The sequence below is a fragment of the Podarcis liolepis genome (assembly GCF_965112155.1).
Source record: "Podarcis liolepis genome assembly, chromosome: 8".
Classification (NCBI taxonomy): Eukaryota; Metazoa; Chordata; class Lepidosauria; order Squamata; family Lacertidae; genus Podarcis; species Podarcis liolepis.
In genome coordinates this window covers 30188693-30208341 of record NC_139560.1, presented here as the reverse complement: position 1 = coordinate 30208341, position 19649 = coordinate 30188693, and the positions used below count along the sequence as shown (strand labels likewise).

Genomic DNA, 19649 nt, shown 5'->3' with positions numbered 1-19649 from the left:
CAGAAAACCCTGTTCCTACCCATTGTTCCCCAAGCTGTTGTTGTTTAGTCGTGCCCAACTCTTCGTGACCCCATGGACCAGAGCACGCCAGGCACTCCTGTCTTCCACTGCCTCCCGCAGCTTGGTCAAACTCATGCTGGTAGCTTCGAGAACACTATCCAACCATCTCGTCCTCTGTCGTCCCCTTCTCCTTGTGCCCTCCGTCTTTCCCAACATCAGGGTCTTCTCCAGGGAGTCTTCTCTTCTCATGAGGTGGCCAAAGTATTGGAGCCTCAGGATCTGTCCTTCCAGTGAGCACTCAGAGCTGATTTCCTTAAGAATGGATAGGTTTGATCTTCTTGCAGTCCATGGGACTCTCAAGAGTCTCCTCCAGGACCATAATTCAAAAGCATCAATTCTTCGGTGATCAACCTTCTTTATGGTCCAGCTCTCACTTCCATACATCACTACTTGGAAAACCATAGCTTTAACTATACGGACCTTTGTCAGCATGGTGATGTCTCTGCTTTTTAAGATGCTGTCTAGGTTTGTCATAAACATAAGTAAATGCTTTGCTGTTGAAAAGCGTTTTGAAAGTGCTGCATCTGTTTCCAGCTTCACATTCCTCTTCTGGTGAGCATTTGTGTCGAAAGGTGCCCAAGGTATCTAAGAATAATGGAAGTAAAATGAAAAACCTTCTAATGCTGTGGAACATAGCACCATGCGCCTCTCACTCCCTTCCTCTCCTGCTAGAAGGAAGCCCCAGAAGAAACCTGGGGCCAAGGCTTCAGCAAGTTTATTGTCCGCAAGGCATTTGGCTGGCCTATAAAGGAGCTTTGTGGGTAGTAGAAAAAGGGGCCCCGTTTCCCCTTTGTGTCAGCACAGCACAGCACAAGGAGATACAGCAACTGGGTTAAATATAGGTCTCCGCAGCAGGCAGGGCAGTGTTGATCTCACTCTGCTTTAGCTGCGGTAAAGCTCCGGATAGGATTGGTCTGCTAGGCTGCAGTGCAAACGGGAGCATACTCTTCCACTTTTCTGAAGTGATTAGTGGTTTGAATTCCAGCCCAGGTTACCTAACCCCTCACATGACTTCAGGGGATTTTGGCTCCTTTTCTCCATTTTACCGTCTTTGCTGTTTTGGAGGCTGCTGCAGCAGCAGCAGCACTGAATTTCCCAGTGACATCTGCAGCTGTGACCCCTGCAGTGAGAATCCACTAATTCCTTCCATCTGTCTAGATGGGCCACTACAGCAATGGCTGTAATGTTTCAAGAGCTGAGTGCTGAGAATTTCACCATTGGAGCCTCTACTTGAGCCATCCAGTCTAAGCAGGAATATGTGACCCACCTGCAAAAAGTGGTGCATCTATCTTTCTTTCTTTTTGCACCTTTTCCCCATGGATCAATGCAGCCCCTGGGCGTTTTGCACGAGAATTGGGACCTGTTTTCTGTGCAAATGCTTACAGGACAGAGCTAAAGGTCCAGTGGGGCAGGGTGGGGCAAGGAGGAGGAGACCTGACCTTTTGTTCTATTATTAACATTTCCCCCTGCAAGCTTTCCCTTTTTTGTTTTCTGTTTTGCATTAGTTAGCAGCCTTTCCCAAGGTTCAAGGTGTTTTACATAATAAAACTATGCAGCCATCCTAATCTGAAAAGACATGTGTTACACCCCATCTAAAAATCTTACCACAGGTGGGAGAATCTCAAAGGGGAGACCGGTACATAGCCTTAGGGCAACAATTCTTTTAGGCTCCTCCTAAAATAGTGTTATTCAGGCAGGTCTTTGAAATGTTAATTTATTCTTGCCAACCAGTATTTATTGATGTTTTTACCAATGTTTTCATTGATCTTATTATAATCTTTTTATGTTGTGGGGTTTTTTTATGACATTGTGGTTGATAAATATTTAAACAAAGAAATTACTTTTAGCTGCAGGGCTTCTAATCTCACAGGGAAAGTAGCACATAAAAGTTTCTGGGAAGGCAACTGTAGCAGGGCAAAGAGAAAGGCACTGCCTACCCACAAAGCAGGACAATTTGTTGTGATTTACATCTTCTCCTCACACCAGATATGTATATTGACCCCCTTAGAGGCATTGGCTGTCAGTGTGCAGCTGCCAGACTAGAAGTCAAGATGTGCAACCCAAAAAACTGGAATCAGTGGTGGAATGCAAAAAAAAAAAAAAAAAGGCTTTCTCACCCATTAGCCTTGTATCTGTGCCCAGTGTATCTCCACACATGTAAGTGTTGTTCTTGTGAAAAAGTGTTACTTACTGAGTTGTACAGCTCAAACATTTGGTGAACAAATTGTACATACGTTTTGCACGATGGATAAACTTGTCACTAGTGTCTGACTTCAATAGGCCTTTTATCCTGACATGCGTACTCATTCCCTCAAACCAAGACAGTAAGAACTGAGGTGTAAATGCTATTGTTTCATGATTTTTAAAAAAATATTTCTGTACAGGTCCCTACAGCTGGCCATCCCTGTCACAAACAGGGACACATTCTTCTGTGGTCCCCAACCCAGGTGCTAGTGAGACAATTGGAGAGGTCTGCATCATCTTAACCCCCCTTGCATCATATTTCTTCATTATATATTTCTTTTAATTTGGATTTTTATGCACCAGGAAGGGGAAAGGGAGAATAGGTCAGTTGATCCTGTTTTGTTAGGAAGAAGGAGAAAAAACCCAGTCAATAACAGCATACAAATTAATTAAAAAGGATAGCTTTCCCTCTCTGAATTCCTTGCATCATTGAACTGCTGAACTGTTTCATTGCCTTAAAGCAGGCATGGCCAAACTTGGTCCTCCAGCTGTTTTGGGACTACAATTCCCTGACCACTGGTCCTATTAGCTAGGGATGATGGGAGTTGCAGTCCCAAAGAAGCTGGAGGGCCAATTTTGGCCATGCCTACTTTAAACTGCTAACCTAGCAGTTCAAAAGCACGTCAGAGTACAAGTAGATAAATAGGTACCGCTCCGGCGGGAAGGTAAACGGCGTTTCTGTGCGCTGCTCTGGTTTCACCAGAAGGGGCTTTGTCATGCTGGCCACATGACCCAGAAGTTGTCTGCAGACAAACGCCTGCACCCTTGGCCTCTAGAGAGGGCGATGAGCACGCAACCCTAGAGTCATCCGCAACTGGACTCTAACGGTCAGGGGTCCCTTTACCTTAAAGAGAGAGAGAGAGGCACAATCTCAATCCTTTCTGGAATTGGCATCTTCTGTTGTGGTAGTCCTGCCTCCTGCAGCCCAGAGGCATCAACATCAGAGACACTCGCTTTCGTTATGATGTCACGGGCCCTGGAGATGAGCTCTGACCGTCCAAACAGGTTCTGAGGCAGAATCATTCTGCGCTCTTGCTCCAATTAATTTAGTGAGAATGTGACATTTAATAACATTTAATTTAGTGAGAATGGATGCAGATGTTACTAGGCTGCAGTTCCTATCAGCGCCACCAGCAATGCCAGTTGTATTGACTATGTGGAAAGACGACAGGCATTAGCCGCTTTGTAAAGAGCAGTTTTAGGGATTTTAAAGCTGCAAACACACTTTCTCACCACAAGAGGGCAACCTATGATAAAGATTTGCTCAACGAAGACATTTTTCTAATAAGATGGGTTTTCCAGCTAGTTTTGATGTCTTTCTGTTCTAGGTGCTGTTGTGCTGGATATAGAGGAGCCGGTTGCAGGGAATCCATGCTGGACTGGTAAAGGTGCAAAAGTCTTGTGATGGAGAATATTCTTGCAGGTATATTTTATTCCAATATTTGGGTACCATTTTGAATAGGGTACACAGGGCTTAGTATCTCATGGTGTCATAGGTGCCAGGCACCCACAAATTTAGGTGTCAGGGCCACGCAACCACAGCTGTGGGGCCAAGCCAGCACTCCTGCATGGTGTACGCCACAGGTTTTCAGCAGGGGGCCGGTCCAATGTCCCTCAGACCTTGTGGGGGGCCGGACTACATTCTGAAGAAAAAAATGGAACAAATTCTTATGCCCCACAAATAACCCAGAGATGCATTTTAAATAAAAGGACACATTCTACTTGTGTAAAAACACGCTGATTCCTGGATCGGCTGCAGGCCAGATTTAGAAGGCGATTGGGCTGGATCCGGCCCCCGGGCCTTAGTTTGCCTACCCATGGTGTACACAGTTGAGCAAAGGGAGTTTTTATTACAATAGTGGTCTTCAGCATAGCTGTACTTACGCAAGAATGTTTGCTTCTTAGGACTATCCAAACATGAAGGAAAAGTGTGTATCAAAATATTAAAGTCTCGCTTCCCTTCCACTAGTGAAATGGGTCTAGCGTATATAAATCAGAGTTATCTCAAATCATTATAACATATGGACAAATATTGGTGTTTAAAATTATTTCAAGACATTGGGGTTTGTTTGCTTTTTTGGTCTTGTCTTTATATCCATCCATCGTTTTGTAATCTGTTCCGAAGAAGAGCCATCACATGTGTTGGACTTTTGAACCCTTTCAATTGCTTAAATTCCATGTTCCAATAAGTGGATTTAGTACATTAGATTTGGCTGTGTGTTCCCCTGCCTTTGCTGGTGCCCCCCCCCATCTTTTTGTTTCAGCACAAAAAGTAGCCCAAGGAAAATTGTCCCCACGACAAAGTTTATACAACAAATGCCTTTATTACATGAAACAGTTCAACATACTGCATGGTAGTAAATCAATTATAAGTGCATTTAAGTAATGTTTCTGGACATCATAACAGTCTCAATAGTTCCGCAAGACTTCTTCTGAGTCTTCTGACTCAGTTCAAGCAAGTGCAACTAATGGAATAGCCATTAACAGTAAAATACAAGAAAACAATGATATTTAGACTAGATAAGCAACAGCATATTTGTCACAACCAAACATCACAAAGCAGAGCCTCACATACTGAAGACTATCACTAAAATGATTTGTTTTTTAAAACCAACATACTAATCTATTCCAAACAATCCGTTCTTGAACAATGTTACTTCAGTAACTCAGATATTTGTTTGCTTCCCCCCCTCCAAGAGGAAATATTCCATTTTTTTGCAATTATTATAAAGGAAGGGGGGAAGAGGAGGGCACAAGAAAAGATGTAAACATGTTGTGGTCTTGTTTTAAAGCCCATTGAGAGCAAAATACATTACATGCCACAAAGAAAGTGCATTTTATCTGGTGCCATCCATCAGAGCCAGCTTAAAAATCTCAAATTCCACTTCTAAACTCAATGTTGTGAATTTACATAGGATTAGAGTTATTTATCAACTTCTGGTGTAAAATAGCTAGAAAACATTTTGATCAATGCATAAAGCCTTTTGTAATTAATTCATAAAGTAATACAAAACACATTTTATTTCCTTAGAGTACAGCGATAAAAACACAAAACATTGAACCTTACAGACCTATTTTTATATATCTTTATAATGTATATAGATATATTTATATACAAACACACAATATACCAAAAACTAGCAAAGCACTTCAAAACAGTCAGTTCCCCTGTCCTCTACCCCCTGGGTTTTGAAACCTGAACTAGTTTTTTTTTTTTTTTTTGCACTTACAGTCTGATAGGAATCCACAGAAGTAGTAATCAGAGTATATGTATCTGGCTAAAAATTATATAAAAAGACAGAACATTTTGCTTTTCAAATAACCTTCTAAATATATATTAAAAGTATCCAGTATTTCCATTAGTGCCAAAATTGGAAGCTCTCTTTTTCAAATATTTATAAAGTGAATTCCCCATATTAAAACAGACAATAAAAGAAACTCCTCCTGAAAACCAAAGGATGACTCACTCTCATTGCATTCTTTGGAAGGAGCTCCACTGATTCCAGTGGAAGTGAAACCGCAGGCATATGACATAGTCTTACAGGTTCTGAAACAGGTTAGTAATTTTTGCAGCATTCGCCTAGGGATAAGTTGCCTCCTGTCCCCGTGTCAGACTAGAGGTAGGCTGCAGTTATTCCCCAGATAGATTCGTGCTAAATTTTGGTGGATGAAATTCCACTCCCTGCTCCGAGGTATGCTTGACTCTAATCTGAGGCTAACCTAAAGTCACCTCCTTGGCACAGGGAGCACAATATACTACTGTGAAAAAGCCCTCTAGTAATGTAGCAATTGTGGCTCTATCTGCGCATTGTCCAAGGCTCAGCCCTTCAGTATGATTTTTGCAGGCAGATTCCTCCAAATCTGCATAGATCCCCAGTTGTAAGAACATCGTATTGTATAACTGGAGTCCTAGGAGACTAGCAAGAGACTTTCATCCTGTTTTGGACGGACGCTAGTTTTCCTAAAATTGTATTGTTAATCAGGCAAAATAAAATATTTGGCACTGTGTTTACAATAAAACATGGCAGGATTTTAACTCATTAACACTACAGTAAAAAATATAATTTAACAACGCCATTTTTACTCTGCAACTCTGCTCCGTTACAACTGCATATTCAGAATCTTGACCAGTTTTTCAAAAGTTACTTCTTAAGTTGGCTGGTGGTATTTGGAAAGATCAAAACCACCTAACCCAGACTTCCTCAACTTCGTGCCCATCCATATATTTTGAACTATTACTCCCCAATCAATCCTACCCAGCACAGCAACTAGCTGGAGTTGACAGAGGTGGTCATAGTCTAAAATATATTGAAGGCATCAGTGTGGGGAAGACTGGCCCGACTCTCTATGGCAACCAGTTTCAAGTAACCACTCACAGGGCTGAATGTACGCAGTCACTGATGGAGCAGGACGTAGAATGGACAGCCCACTGCAAGCACCACTTAACCTGCTCACGGTTAAGGCCCACCGACAAACACCCATGTCTCCTGCCTAAAAATAAATGGGACATGAAAGCAGTTCACTTGCTTTCCCTTTGTCTTAAAACTGCATTACCTAGAGCAGGCTTCCTCAGCCTCGGCCCTCCAGATGTTTTTTGGCCTACAACTCCCATGATCCCTAGCTAGCAGGACCAGTGGTCAGGGATGATGGGAATTGTAGTCTCAAAACATCTGGAGGGCCGAGGTTGAGGAAGCCTGACCTAGAGGGAGAGAAATACACATTTCTTCCGCGACGCCATTCCTTTTCGTCCCTCTAAAGCAGAACTTTAAGTGTGCCAAGAATGGAAATTTGAGCAATTCACCATGGGCGGCATTTAACCATTTTAGTAGACCTTTAGGAAGATTTCTGAACAGGTATAACGTAACACATGTTCTTATGAAAAATGCATAGTTTTACAGTTACAGATACATTCATTAAAATCCATAGATTCGTCTGGGAGCAGACATAAATCAAAAGACAGTTTTCCTGCAAACGTTAACTGTGGAAGCAGTAATTCCGGGGCAGGGAACCTCAGGTGTGGGAGCCAAATGTGGCCCTCAGGACTTTCCAAAGGCTACACCCCCTCGCTGGCCCTGCCTCTGAGTGTTTCTGCCTGTCTTGAAATGCATCTTTGAACTCTGATAGTGCCTCTAGTTTGTCTGGATTGAGACTATAGGATGAGGAGTGTCTGTGTAGAAACTAGCCTATTGTACAAAGGTAAAATTCACCTTTGTTGCTCTGTCTGCTTTTTGCCTCAGATCCCATTCTCCCCTGGGAACTTTCCTAGAAGGGGACGGGGTCCTAGGTCTGGAAAAGGTTCCCCCCACCCCTGCAGTAACTGAATAATATTAACTACATTTCCTTCTTGAAACCTTTTTTTGTTATCAGAATCCACTAGTTCAATTTAAAGTGATATTCCCCAAACTAATTAGGGGATTCCCAATGAGCCTTTTGTTAACAGGTTGTTTTTTTCTTAGTATAAATATGCTGCAGTTTTATAGAACTTTGCAAGTAATCCCTTGAAAACCAAACTCAACACATGAATTAAATATTTAAGATTGACATATTAGGCTGCAATCCTAACCTGGGAATAGGCCCCATGGAATTCAGTAAGTTTTACTTCTGAGTAGACATGGTTAGGATTGTACTGTCAATTTCTTAAATATAAACTAGTGCTTTTGCGCTTACCAAGTGTGCTTGATAACATGTATTCCATGTACACTTTGGAACTTAGCTTTTCCCCCCAAAAAAGAAAGCTTATTATTGTACCATGTGCCTCTCCAACATTCACTAAAATTATACATTTTCAGCAGCAATACAATCTTGACAGGGAGAAAAAGGGAATGGAAATCTCTTACACTTCTCTTCTAGAAAGCTCTGAACCTGACGAACATGCATATTAAAACATAACTTCTCACATGTGAAGGCTAGGAGCATAATTCACAAATTAGTCAAAGCTTCTGTAAGCTGCAACGTAGCTCAGAGATGGACATGAGACAGAAACAGGAGATAAAAGTTGAATTAGCATAGACATTCAACAGTGATTGCAGCTATAAAACTCTGCTAGATATCCTTTACTCCAGAAAATCTTAGAAAAGTTCAGCAAAAATCTGCAAGAGAACTTCAGAAAAGTAGTTCTGTAGACTACAGCCTAGGTTTCCAAGCTTGTAGAGAGCCAGGCAAACTTCCCCCTCATAGGCTAACCTTCTCACAAGTTGATTTGTTTAGTGAGGTTTACACACTGAGCTGGCCTTGAGAGAGGTTGAACATATGTACAGCTTGCAACTTTGCCATGTCTGTCATAAAACCAAAAAGTAGGTCAGATTCAGACAGGTTGCCCAGGGTTGTCTTCTGATTTAATACCTCTGTTAGTAAACTAATATTAAAGCAGTTTCCTGTTTTGGACACCACAAGAAACTCTGATTTAAAAGCAAACCAAGATCTCCACACTGAAGCCAATGCTCAAGAGGAGGGGACAGGGAAGAAGAGTATGCAGGCCTGACCCTTGTTCCTGTCTTCACAAACTATGGTTTGTAAAACAGGCGATGTTGCATTCAAACCGGGCCTATGCCACCTTAGTCAGAACCAAGATATTTCCACAACATCAGAATCTGATTAAAACATCTACAGCTAAACATTTAAAGAGAATCTCAATTAACTGTAAGAAAACAGAAAGCTTGCAGTTCAGGTTCTTAGCCTCAACTTTCTAACAGTCTATAGTTTGTCTTGTTGACATTAAAGCATATATTTAAATACTTATTCCCAGCAAATGACAGGAGCTGCAGCCCTTACCAATTTTGTCTGAAAATCAGCTCTACTATTTCATTTGAATCTTATTTCCAAATATGAACTTAGGATCCCAGACTTCAGATACATATTATTTTCTAAGAACAAAATGGTTTCTCCCCTACCCTCCACTTTTAAAAGAAAATGACCACCTTTCTGGAGCAAAACAAAGTTCCTTTTTTTTTTTGATGGAGGGGGTGGGGAATCCACTGTAAATTATAATTAGCCGTGCTACTCTTTGTCAAGATGGACTGGTGCCATTATTGCAACCTGAGGAAGCTTTTATTATATTAATCCAAATATTTAATCTGAGCTTGACAATTACAACAGATCATGTTCATTAATTTACTCTACCTGTGTAATTAAGCCACAAGCTTGACTAAGTACTTGGAAGACAGGGTGGTATTCAGCTAAATAGCTGTGCAAATGGAATGACTTCTCCTCTTCCCCCTCAATAGTGGACCTTGGGGTCTCAAATTTCAGTGGGTCCCTGTGCAACACCAATATTTGGTGCCCCCATCTCTCACCTTCCATTCTACATCATAGTTGTGGCACTGCCTCCAACTCTGCCTCCAATGTGACCGACCCAGTTGTTCTCCCCTAAACCCATCTCTGTTCCCCTGTGTGACCTTCGTGCCATTCCCAAATCTGCTCCAGTGGGTTGGGGGAACTCTCCAAACAGATTTAGGGGGCCTGCGGGGAAGAAAGGGGGAAAGTCATCTTGTGCAAGTTGTTCTGCTTGTGCAGTTATTGAGTTGACCACCACCCATAGTGATTGGCATGAAAGATTTAGTGTTGTATTCAGTGGTGATTTTTCATTGACAGAAGAAACCCTTGGATCCAGCACTGGCTTCTATTAATGGAACAAGAGAGGGAGGCAGTTTTTGCCAATTACATCCAGCAGCTCCCAGGTTCCACCTCCCAGGACGTTCTGGGGGGGGTGTCTCACAACCCCCAGGAGCAGATTTGGGGGTACGGTGCAGGGGGGGAGAAGGAATTGTGAAAATATCCTTCCTTTTGGACATGCTGAGGAAAACCTTTACTGGATCAAAGAGGCTTCTGTCAAAGTGTCTACTAGATCTCATATATACAACCCGCAGAAGCTAAGAGTGAAATAATTCAATGCATTTCTTCCAGGTTCTCATTTTATATCACATAAACACAAATCAACAAATACCACAAGGATCATTCAGCAGAAGATTTAAAAGTTCAATTATTTTGACATGAGAAGACATAGCGGAAGGAAGGAACATTCTGCCATCTAACACTGAAATATTAATTTCAATGTTGGATTGTGTAGGACCCCTGCACAAGCCCCAATGAAATGAATGGAGACTGTGATAATACTAATGCTTTGCTAAATGTAGTGGATTTTTAATGTACATTAGCCTCTGTTATCCACCCCCACAAGAAATCTGTTCACCTGATGCAAAGTACTGCCACCTTTGTACAATTTGAGTGCATTTTAAGGTATTTGATACTGATAACCTGAACTGCATGACTACTGTATCCCTAATCAGGGCTTTGTGATATAGCTTGAATTTTTGTCTGCACACTGACCTTCCTTCAGATCCATAAAAATAGAACATCAATGGTTAAAAAAGAAAAGCAAAAGCAAACGACAAGATAACCTGCTCCCTGGATCTTTGGCTAACTTTAGGGGTTTTAGATAGCAATTTTTCTTTTTCTTTTGAAGAATGTAAGGGAGGGAGATCATTCCTTATGATGTTTGAAAAGCCTTCAGTCTTGTGGTTAAAAACAAATAATCATTATCTAGGACTGTGGGTCAATCCAAAGCATGTTTTGAAACCAGCAGATTTAAAACCAGCAAATTTTAAGCTACCTTCATGTTGTCTAAATGCCAGAACTAGGCAGAAACCAGTTTATGACATACAAGACAAGACTTTCAGGACTAGAATACTAGTTAACCTTCCTTTCCTGTGGGACATATGGCCCTGAGAATAGGATTCAAACTGACAATGAGAAGAAAAACTCCGGTTCTGAGAGATCTGCATTGGCTCCCAGTACGTTTCCGAGCACAATTCAAAGTGTTGGTGCTGACCTTTAAAGCCCTAAACGGCCTCGGTCCAGTATACCTGAAGGAGCGTCTCCATCCCCATCGTTCAGCCCGGACACTGAGATCCAGCGCCGAGGGCCTTCTGGCGGTTCCCTCATTGTGAGAAGTAAGGTTACAGGGAACCAGGCACAGGGCCTTCTTGGTAGTGGCGCCTGCCCTGTGGAACGCCCTCCCAGCAGATGTCAAAGCAATAAACAACTATTTTACTTATAAAAGTCATCTGAAGGCAGCCCTCTTTAGGGAAGTTTTTAATGTTTGATGCTGTACTGTTTTTAATATTCAGTTGGAAGCCACGCAGAGTGGCTGGGGAAACCCAGCCAGATGGGCGGGGTATAAATAATAAATTATTATTATATTATTATAAAAATCCCTCTCTGAAATGGATTTTCAAATTACATTCCTATTCAAATTTATGTACCCTCAACACATTTTGGAAACCTATTAGATTGGCTAAAAGTTCTGGCTATACAGACTTGCTAGTAAGATGCTGCAAAATTATTCTTCACAGTGGCTTATACTTTTCTTCAACAAGATAGCCCTTTGTTTAATAGAAAAGCAATATTGCACCATTCAGTAAGGCTGTTGTTGCTTTCCTTTTTAATTTTTTGCTATAACTACTGCATATCTCAGACACTAAGACCACCACGAGACAGGTTAATTTTACAACATTTTGTAAAGAGCCAATTAAGCTTGCTATTTCTTGGCATATCTTTAATTACTTCTCCCTTTTATATATAAATTGTGGGAGAAAAAAAAGCTTTCTGGATCTATACAACAAATGGCATGGCACCTCAAAAAATCCAGATTGTCGTGCAATGTAAATGTATAAATACAATATTAGAAATATAATAAGTCACATTCTAGCACCCAAATAGTGTAAGGGACTCAGCTTCATTGTTAAGTAGTCCTAATTCAAAAAAACATAAGCAAGTTAAATTAAATATGAGCGTAAGTGTTTTGCTGAACCAGGGACTCCTAAGACAGAAAATCACATAGAACAACGATGCTCAAAAACCTCTCTTCCTCAGACAATCCACCTGACTCTATTTTGTCTGCCAATCAACTCCTACTCTTTGTCTGGTGCAATAGATTCTAGAACACCTGCAATGCCTAGCAGCTTACTGGCCATTACTATAGTCACACTGGGGCACCCCAAATTTCCAAGGAACACGCTTGCAAACTGATTATAATCAGTTTCTCATTGGCATCTGGTTGGCGAATTTTTTTTTTAAAAGACTCTGAATTAGATGGGTCATAGGCCTGATCCTGCAGGCTCTTTTTATGTTCTTAATATACAGAACAACACCCCTCTCTCTCTGTTTCTTTGGGCAGACTTTAGTTAAAGTTCTCGCAAGATCAGCATCCCTATGAGAGCTCTGATCACGAAAAGGAATCATGCACTATATCCTGGACTTGAGGGCCAGGCGTTTTGACAGAATGGGACTATACAAAAACAGTATTACATTATGCTCAGATAAAGGATTGGTGGCCCCTCATTCACATACAAAACTACTGCCTTTTTAAAAATAAAATAAAAAGGAAAGGGGAGTGTTGGGTTTCTTGTATGTGTAGCCACAAAAAGGCCAATTATGCCATATTTTCATATGCAGGAATATGAATAGGTCTCATTTTTATTTAAAATTCTATTTTTCTGAGTTGAAGTAAACACAGAGGGAGCTTCATTAAAACAAATCTATAAAGAAAAAATAAATAACAAACAATTTTTTAAAGCTCTGGTAAGAAGTTCCCATCTGAACACAGATCAGAGGGGAAACAAACCTCAAGCTGTCTCACAGCCTCTTCCTTGCCTGTTTTCCCCCAGCACAATACTGGGTTTTCATGCACTTGGCACCATCTTGAATCTGCTGCCCATTTTGGGATTAAAAAGATGCCTGAAAGTGGATTCTGCAACACCTAGGGTAGAGATAAGACCGGTATTGCCTGGGAAAAAATTTAATTTCTCCTTTGGGAGAGGATCACTGGGGGGCAAGTGGACGTCCCATGTTGATCCACTCTAATACAGGGCATAGGACTGACTGGCTTGACAATGTCCAAATACCTTTTTGTCTTTGAAAGACACACTATTTGCCCATAATAAACTTTTTGTTTTTTTTAATGAGCGGTCATTCTGTTGCAGGTACTTGAGCAGTGTGATTGTAGAAAGAACGGTCAACTGCCAATTGAATTAGGGTCCACTGGAATTCAATTCCTAATATAAACAAATGTCACCTTTCAAAACCCGCCTTACTGAATATACACAAGATTAAGATAAATGCTCGTTTCTATAAACAATTTCAAGGGATTAATTTTTCAAATTTTATTGAATAAATCTGGCTAGAAAACAAAACTTTTTATACTTTACATCTCTCTCTGTGCTCAACCAATTCTATCTGAAACAAAACTATATTGCTATTCTTTTTGTTTTCCTTCCCTGAGGGAAATAATTTATTTACATAATTTTAAGAGTCAATAGGGCGGGGTGGGGAGATAACAATTAGGGGGCAAGCCTATGGTAAGATTCACAGTTTAGGATGGGGTGGATCTTTAGAATAGGGATCAGGTCGACAACAGCATATTCCACGTTTCAACTAGAATAAGTGACAAGGAACCAAAGAACCAGAAACAATTGTGTGAGTCCAAGAAGCCTCCGATTTGTTTTCTTCCACTGCATGCTCAACTTTTTTTGAAATGCAAGAGGCAGTTTTTCAAAGGGGGAGTAAAATGAAAACTTTCACTGAGCTACAAGTCCCCTGCATGTTTGGTTTTTTTTGTGGTGGTGTAATTTTCATATATAACACTAACCACAAGACAGTTATCAACAGGTTCATCCAAGAGGCTCTAGGCCTCTGATGGCTAACTCTGACATGGTCAAACATTCAAAACTGGGCTGTATCCAAATAAACTTCACTCAGAGTAGACCCACTGAAATGAATGGACTTCAGCAAGTATTTTTTTTTTAAAAAAAGCCTTTAAATAGTTCACTGCAGCCACCTGTGGTTCAGTATAGCCTTTTTCTCACCTGACAAGCTGGCGTAATTACAATTCTAGCTAATGACCTACTTTCTGTGGTTTTCCTGGGTTTCAAAACCCTATTGAAATTCTACAACAGTAAAAAAAATGTTATTCTGCAAGCAATTTTAAAACAAGCAGTTACTATGTACAACAAGGCAAGCTCCAGCACTTCTATTGTAAAATTATGCTCTTCTCTTCCTATCAGAGGTCTAGTAGAATCACTTATAAGGTGGTTCAGTCATTGAGTAAACAACCAAATCCTATCTTAGGGCAGCTTGGCCTTAAACTTAGCTATGGCAAACAGTAGTTCAGACAAAGCCTATCTCAGTGTTGCCACATGGAACACTCCCACTGTTCAAGACTTGAACCATACACAGTATAAGAAAGCTTTGCAGAGCAGAGAAATGGAGATGAGAGAAATGAGTTGACAATGCCGATTATTTTTTTATGAACGCTATTGCATTAAGACGGAGTGTTGTGGGCAATATTCAGCAGGCACTATCCTGGGAAGATCATGTTTCAGTGTTTCTAGCCCTCATGAATGCAGAGTTAAGTTGAAAATGCCTGACAAAAATGCTAAAACGATCAAGGGTCAAACATTGGTTTTGAACTCTTGTGAATATTTAGATATGTCAAGGGCTGACTTCAGCTCTGAACATTTGAGAGCACCAATAATAATTTGGTACAGTCCCTATCATATGCAACCATCCTAAAACACAATTTCCAATCATATCCATAAATACATGCAACGAAATACCAGCCATGGGTTTCTAGTTTATTATGTATTTCCAATACCTGCCCCCGCCCCGCCTGTCAACAGCCTAAATATTTACCATCCTCTGCCCTTACACTTTCTGGTTTTGTGACCTTGAGTCATATTAATGGTTTATTTGAATTTGAGTTATCATTCTGCAACTTGTATGGCAATATTGTCCTGTGAAAACGCCACAGAACTAGAACAGGACCATGTGAACTTCAACTGGAACATTTAAATGATAAAGAATTTGCTCGAGTGCAAAATATTTCTGCAGTACTTCATTCTTCTTAAAACGTGTGATTGCAAAGTCAAACTCTTGGTCTATCGATGCCAATAACATCTATTTCCAAATGGTAGTGGCTCTCTAAGGCCTCGTGCAGAGGTCTTTCATAGTCCTGTTTAAGGTTTTTTTAATGGAAATACCAGGAATTGGACCTGGGTCTTTTAGCAAGCATGCTTTCTACAAACATTGCCTATGCAACATTAGGAATGAAACTGTGCCTTACCTTTTCTCCCCCTGAACATTAAGGAAGTAGGTTAATGTTTGTACTCATCTCCAAGCAACAGGTCCAAACAGAAGTTATGGGTGATCCCTATTGAGTGAACCTCAAACAGATCACTGTGAACACTCAGAGATATACGGCAACACAAAAGAATGACTGCAACCTAACACATTACAAATTAAAGCACGAACACATGGAGGGACTGTTACATTAGGTATACAACTCTGGAATTAGCAGTTAGCTTCCTGATCACATAAACACTATGCATTGCTGGTAGTCTTGCCAAACACAGCTGACATTTGAAGATGCAACTAAAAACAAGGCTTCACTCCCCTGCCTCTCAAATATTACTTTTTCTTTAACTTTAATGGTCAGGCTAGATCTAAACAGTTGCCATGTATAGTAACAACACTATTTGTTGGTTGTTGTTTTTTTAAAAAATGTCATTTTGTATCAAACTCATGCCTCTGTTATTTCACTGCCACATCTCCAGGAGGGCATGATCCTTATCCCGCAGCTGTTAAGACTGACTGCATCAGCTCAAGGTCTGTAGGATTGTGTTCTTTGGAGGTGTTAGAGAGAACTGCTTTTGGGACTGCTTACACGGGAGAACCCTATTGATGCAACCCAGTCGTTTCCCAAATACGCTTGTTTGGCAATCTTAGGCTTACCTGTACAGAACCCTACAAAGGAAGAGGCCTATTATTAAAGCTATTTTTTTTAAAGTTTGCATGAGGACCAACCCTAGCTATAGATTCTGTGCTCCAATTAAATGTTGTGCTGCCCCCCATAGCCATCGGTAGACACCAGTATCTGTGGTCTTACAAAAAATAAAATTTGCCTATGACTTGTAATAGTCATGCAATAGTCATGCAATAGTTGGACTGACATCCACATAGGCTCCCATTCTTGCTCTTGTTTTCCCAACTTGGGATACCATTCTTTTTCCACCTGAGTTAATATCACAGGACAAAATCCACCAGGATGTTTTAAGAACAAGCACCCCATTGTGCTATTGCACCAATCTCATTTGTTTTAGTAGGGTCTGCTCAGACAAACAATTTCTATCTACCTGTATGCATTTTTTCCTCTGATTTTCAAAAGTTAGCTCAGCCACCAACCCACTAATATAATCTGTGCCTCTTAATGGACCCCACCCCAATACTAAATTACACTAAAGCACCAAGACCTATCAAAGTGCAAGGCAGCTTGAAGACATTTTATTTCTGACCTTGAAACAACTTTACCCTCTAAGGATTTTTTTATATACACATATAACTGCTATGCTACACTCATATCTTACTTATTGGAAAGCATTTAAGTTGTTGTTGTTGTTTGGTTGGTTGTTGTTGTTGTTAAGCTGTTATCCTCCATGTATATTTCCCCCAGAAATAATGCCTTGTATTTTTAACTGATCTGTTCATTTCAGAATGTCATATAAAAAGGCAGGGAAGGAAGCTGCTGGCTTGGATCATCACATCCCTGAATAAATGCTGACAAAAGTCCACATGGCTGCCCATGCTTCTCCTTAACAGGACCTTTAGCACAAACAATTTTCCTGCAATCACTTCTAGGACGATCATATTGGAACCCAAGTTCTTATTCTTATTTCAACCGAATGTCATTTAATGTTATTGACTCCCTTCCCACATGTGGTTGTACTTTTTAGTTTGGGTGTGCTGGTGATTCCCCTGCCCTCTCTAGGTATCCTCCTTTAGCACAGAAACAAGACTCGTGCTTGGGCTTCAGGTTTGAGACCTCTCACAAAAGATTCTTCACAAGGATGCTTGTCTTTCCAGCAAAGCCGCATCCTAGTACCTCTAAGGGACACTTCCCACCTCTGTATCAAGACTTGCTCACATTATAATTATTCACCACTCCCGGGAGAGCTGCTCTTGAGAAAACTGTAGCTTATGTTATGCATTTGTGTGGTGCATAAACATTTTAGGAAAAGACGTATCACTTGATTCCCGCCCCCCCCATCCCAAAGTTCACAACACAGACAATAATGCAGTGTGAAAAAACACATGGTCCCGGCAGGCAAATTGTTCAAGGTTATTAAAGAGAGTTCTTTTCTTTTTTTTCTTTTAAAGAAAAAAAAAGACATATAGCTGCTCCTGCTTCAAAACTTTTTGAAGGTTTTGTTTTTGTTTGTTTCCCACTATATTGCTGCATGTTGGCTTCGAAGAAGTCCTTCTCTTGGGGTATAACTACTTCACCTTAGAGTGCAAAGTAGAAACCAGCACTGAAGGAAGTGGACAGAAAAAGAAGAAGAAAATCACACAGCCTGGCTGTAGCGAGAAAATCCTGCCATAAATCATTCCATACCCCTCCATCGTTTTTTTTCACGCTTTAGTCAATGAACCTCTGGCAGGCCTTCTTCCAACGACAAGCTGTGCACCACATATCTCTGTTCTCCATCCCATACACTTTGCGACATTTCTTCCCCTCTCCTCTCGGTTTTCTGCCAGAATAATGGGAAGGAAAGCTGGTTTATGGTTATTTCATCTAAAATACTGACATGGAGAATTTGCTATAAGTGTTACTGGAAATCCAAAGATTACTTTGAGCCCAGTTATCTCAGACTGGAGTTGAAAAAGGATGTAAAAGACAACCAAAATGGAAAACTGCTGCAAGGAGCATAGAATCAGGAGAAGTCTATCCAATTGAGACTAGTTTGTGGTGGTTGTGGTGAATGGAAGGAGGGTTTTTTTTTTTGTGTAAACCAATGAATATTTTCCAACAGAATGGAACACTTGGTTTTCTTTCTATAGCTATTTTAACATGAATAACCAGCTGTTCTACTACTCCATAAATTTTCTTTGAAGGGTCAAATATGAGGCAACAATTATGCTAGGAGTGCAACTCTATGTGTGTCTACACAGAAGTAAATCCAATCAGTTCAGTGGGGCTTACTCCCACGGTTAGTGAATATAGGATGGCTACCTAAATCTTTACAAGTGAAGTTAGCAAGAATCCTTCATCCTCATTCGGTAGAACAAAAAGTCAGCCCTTGAGACCCATTTCATTAAAAAAAAAAAACACCCTTCACATGTCCTTTATCAATCTTCTTTCAACTCCAAGAAAGGAGCAAAGTTATATCTCTGATATTTCAAGGATTCCCCCTCCCTTTCCCCTCTTATTTCCTAGCCAAGGAGCAAATCAGTGGACACAAACTTTTCTTTTAAGAAGAGATGGAAGATGGGCTTTGTACTTATTTTTCTGGACTGAGAAAGAATTTAATGGGATTTGTAAACAGAAAAATGTATCAATAATGATTCAAATTCCCCCCCCCCAATATTATTTTGCTGTCTAGTTATATTGAAAAGAATTTCATTGAAACATATGTAATGGAGGGGAAGCAAATAATTTACTGTCACACCCTCAATTAATTTAGTGATTTGCTGTCAAAAGCAAAACGTTTCTTACCTTAGGCCAACTGACATTCTAGGAGGGGATGACAGAACGGTCTGAATCTGCTGCTTCTGCTCTCCACTCCCTGCAGGACGTGTGTGAGTTGGTGAAATCTAGAAGCAGAGATGAAAATACAATTCTGATTACAGAATTTCAATGGGAAAGGACACAATGGATTATATGTACTGCATTTCCTAAAGGCTCCTCCATCCCATTGGCTCTCCAACAGCCAAGCCAAGCATTCAGCGGAGCACATGGCAGAACTGAATGCGTCCCATATTAGAAAAAAATAAGATTCAGTCTCCCCCCCCCCCCACACATGCATGGAAAGAAATGTTAAGTGACAGTGAACATCTGAACATGCAGTGTCCCTCGACGAATATCTGATCTAGCCTGGTTCCATGTAGGACTATACTACATTGCCCTGCTGAACATTTATTCCAGTTCCTCTGCCTCATCCCTCTTCTACTGCACTTGTCTCAAATTCTCTGGCATATCAAATATCATAAAGAAATGAATAGTGATGTGGGAAAAGAGGTGGGGACTGGGATACCCACCAGAACCAGCAGCTATGGGGCCAAGGGGACTTTGCAGTTTAAACAAGCCAGCACTACCCATCCCTAGTAGGTAACTATTTGGACTTCCCTTTAAAATGTTCAAGGAAGACTTCATGACTTATGTGCAACTGTTATGTCTTCCCTAGGTTTAATCAGAACCTTCCTGTAATTCAAAGATGCTGCTTCCTGCACTCTCTTAGCACCAATATCTAGTTGCAACAGAAGCAAAACACACTTTAATCTTCCATCAGGGCACTGAA

General features: G+C 40.7%; 2 protein-coding genes across 3 annotated transcripts in view; one reads left to right on the top strand and one right to left on the bottom strand.

The window, feature by feature from the left end:
- The window catches only part of LOC310713404 (myelin P2 protein-like), a 489621-nt gene that overhangs the window by 164040 nt on the left and 305932 nt on the right, over window positions 1-19649 (top strand). The gene's annotated exons all lie outside the window — the stretch shown is intronic.
- Window positions 12621-19649, bottom strand: part of ZNF704 (zinc finger protein 704) — a 43603-nt gene continuing 36574 nt past the window's right edge. For both annotated transcript variants that reach the window (XM_083517330.1, XM_083517329.1), the window contains 2 exons: window positions 18848-18945; window positions 12621-17882 (listed from right to left, as the gene is read on the bottom strand). In XM_083517330.1, coding sequence (XP_083373456.1) covers window positions 17771-17882; window positions 18848-18945 — 210 coding nt within the window. In that variant the 3' untranslated portion in view covers window positions 12621-17770. The remainder of the gene's footprint in view (window positions 17883-18847; window positions 18946-19649) is intronic.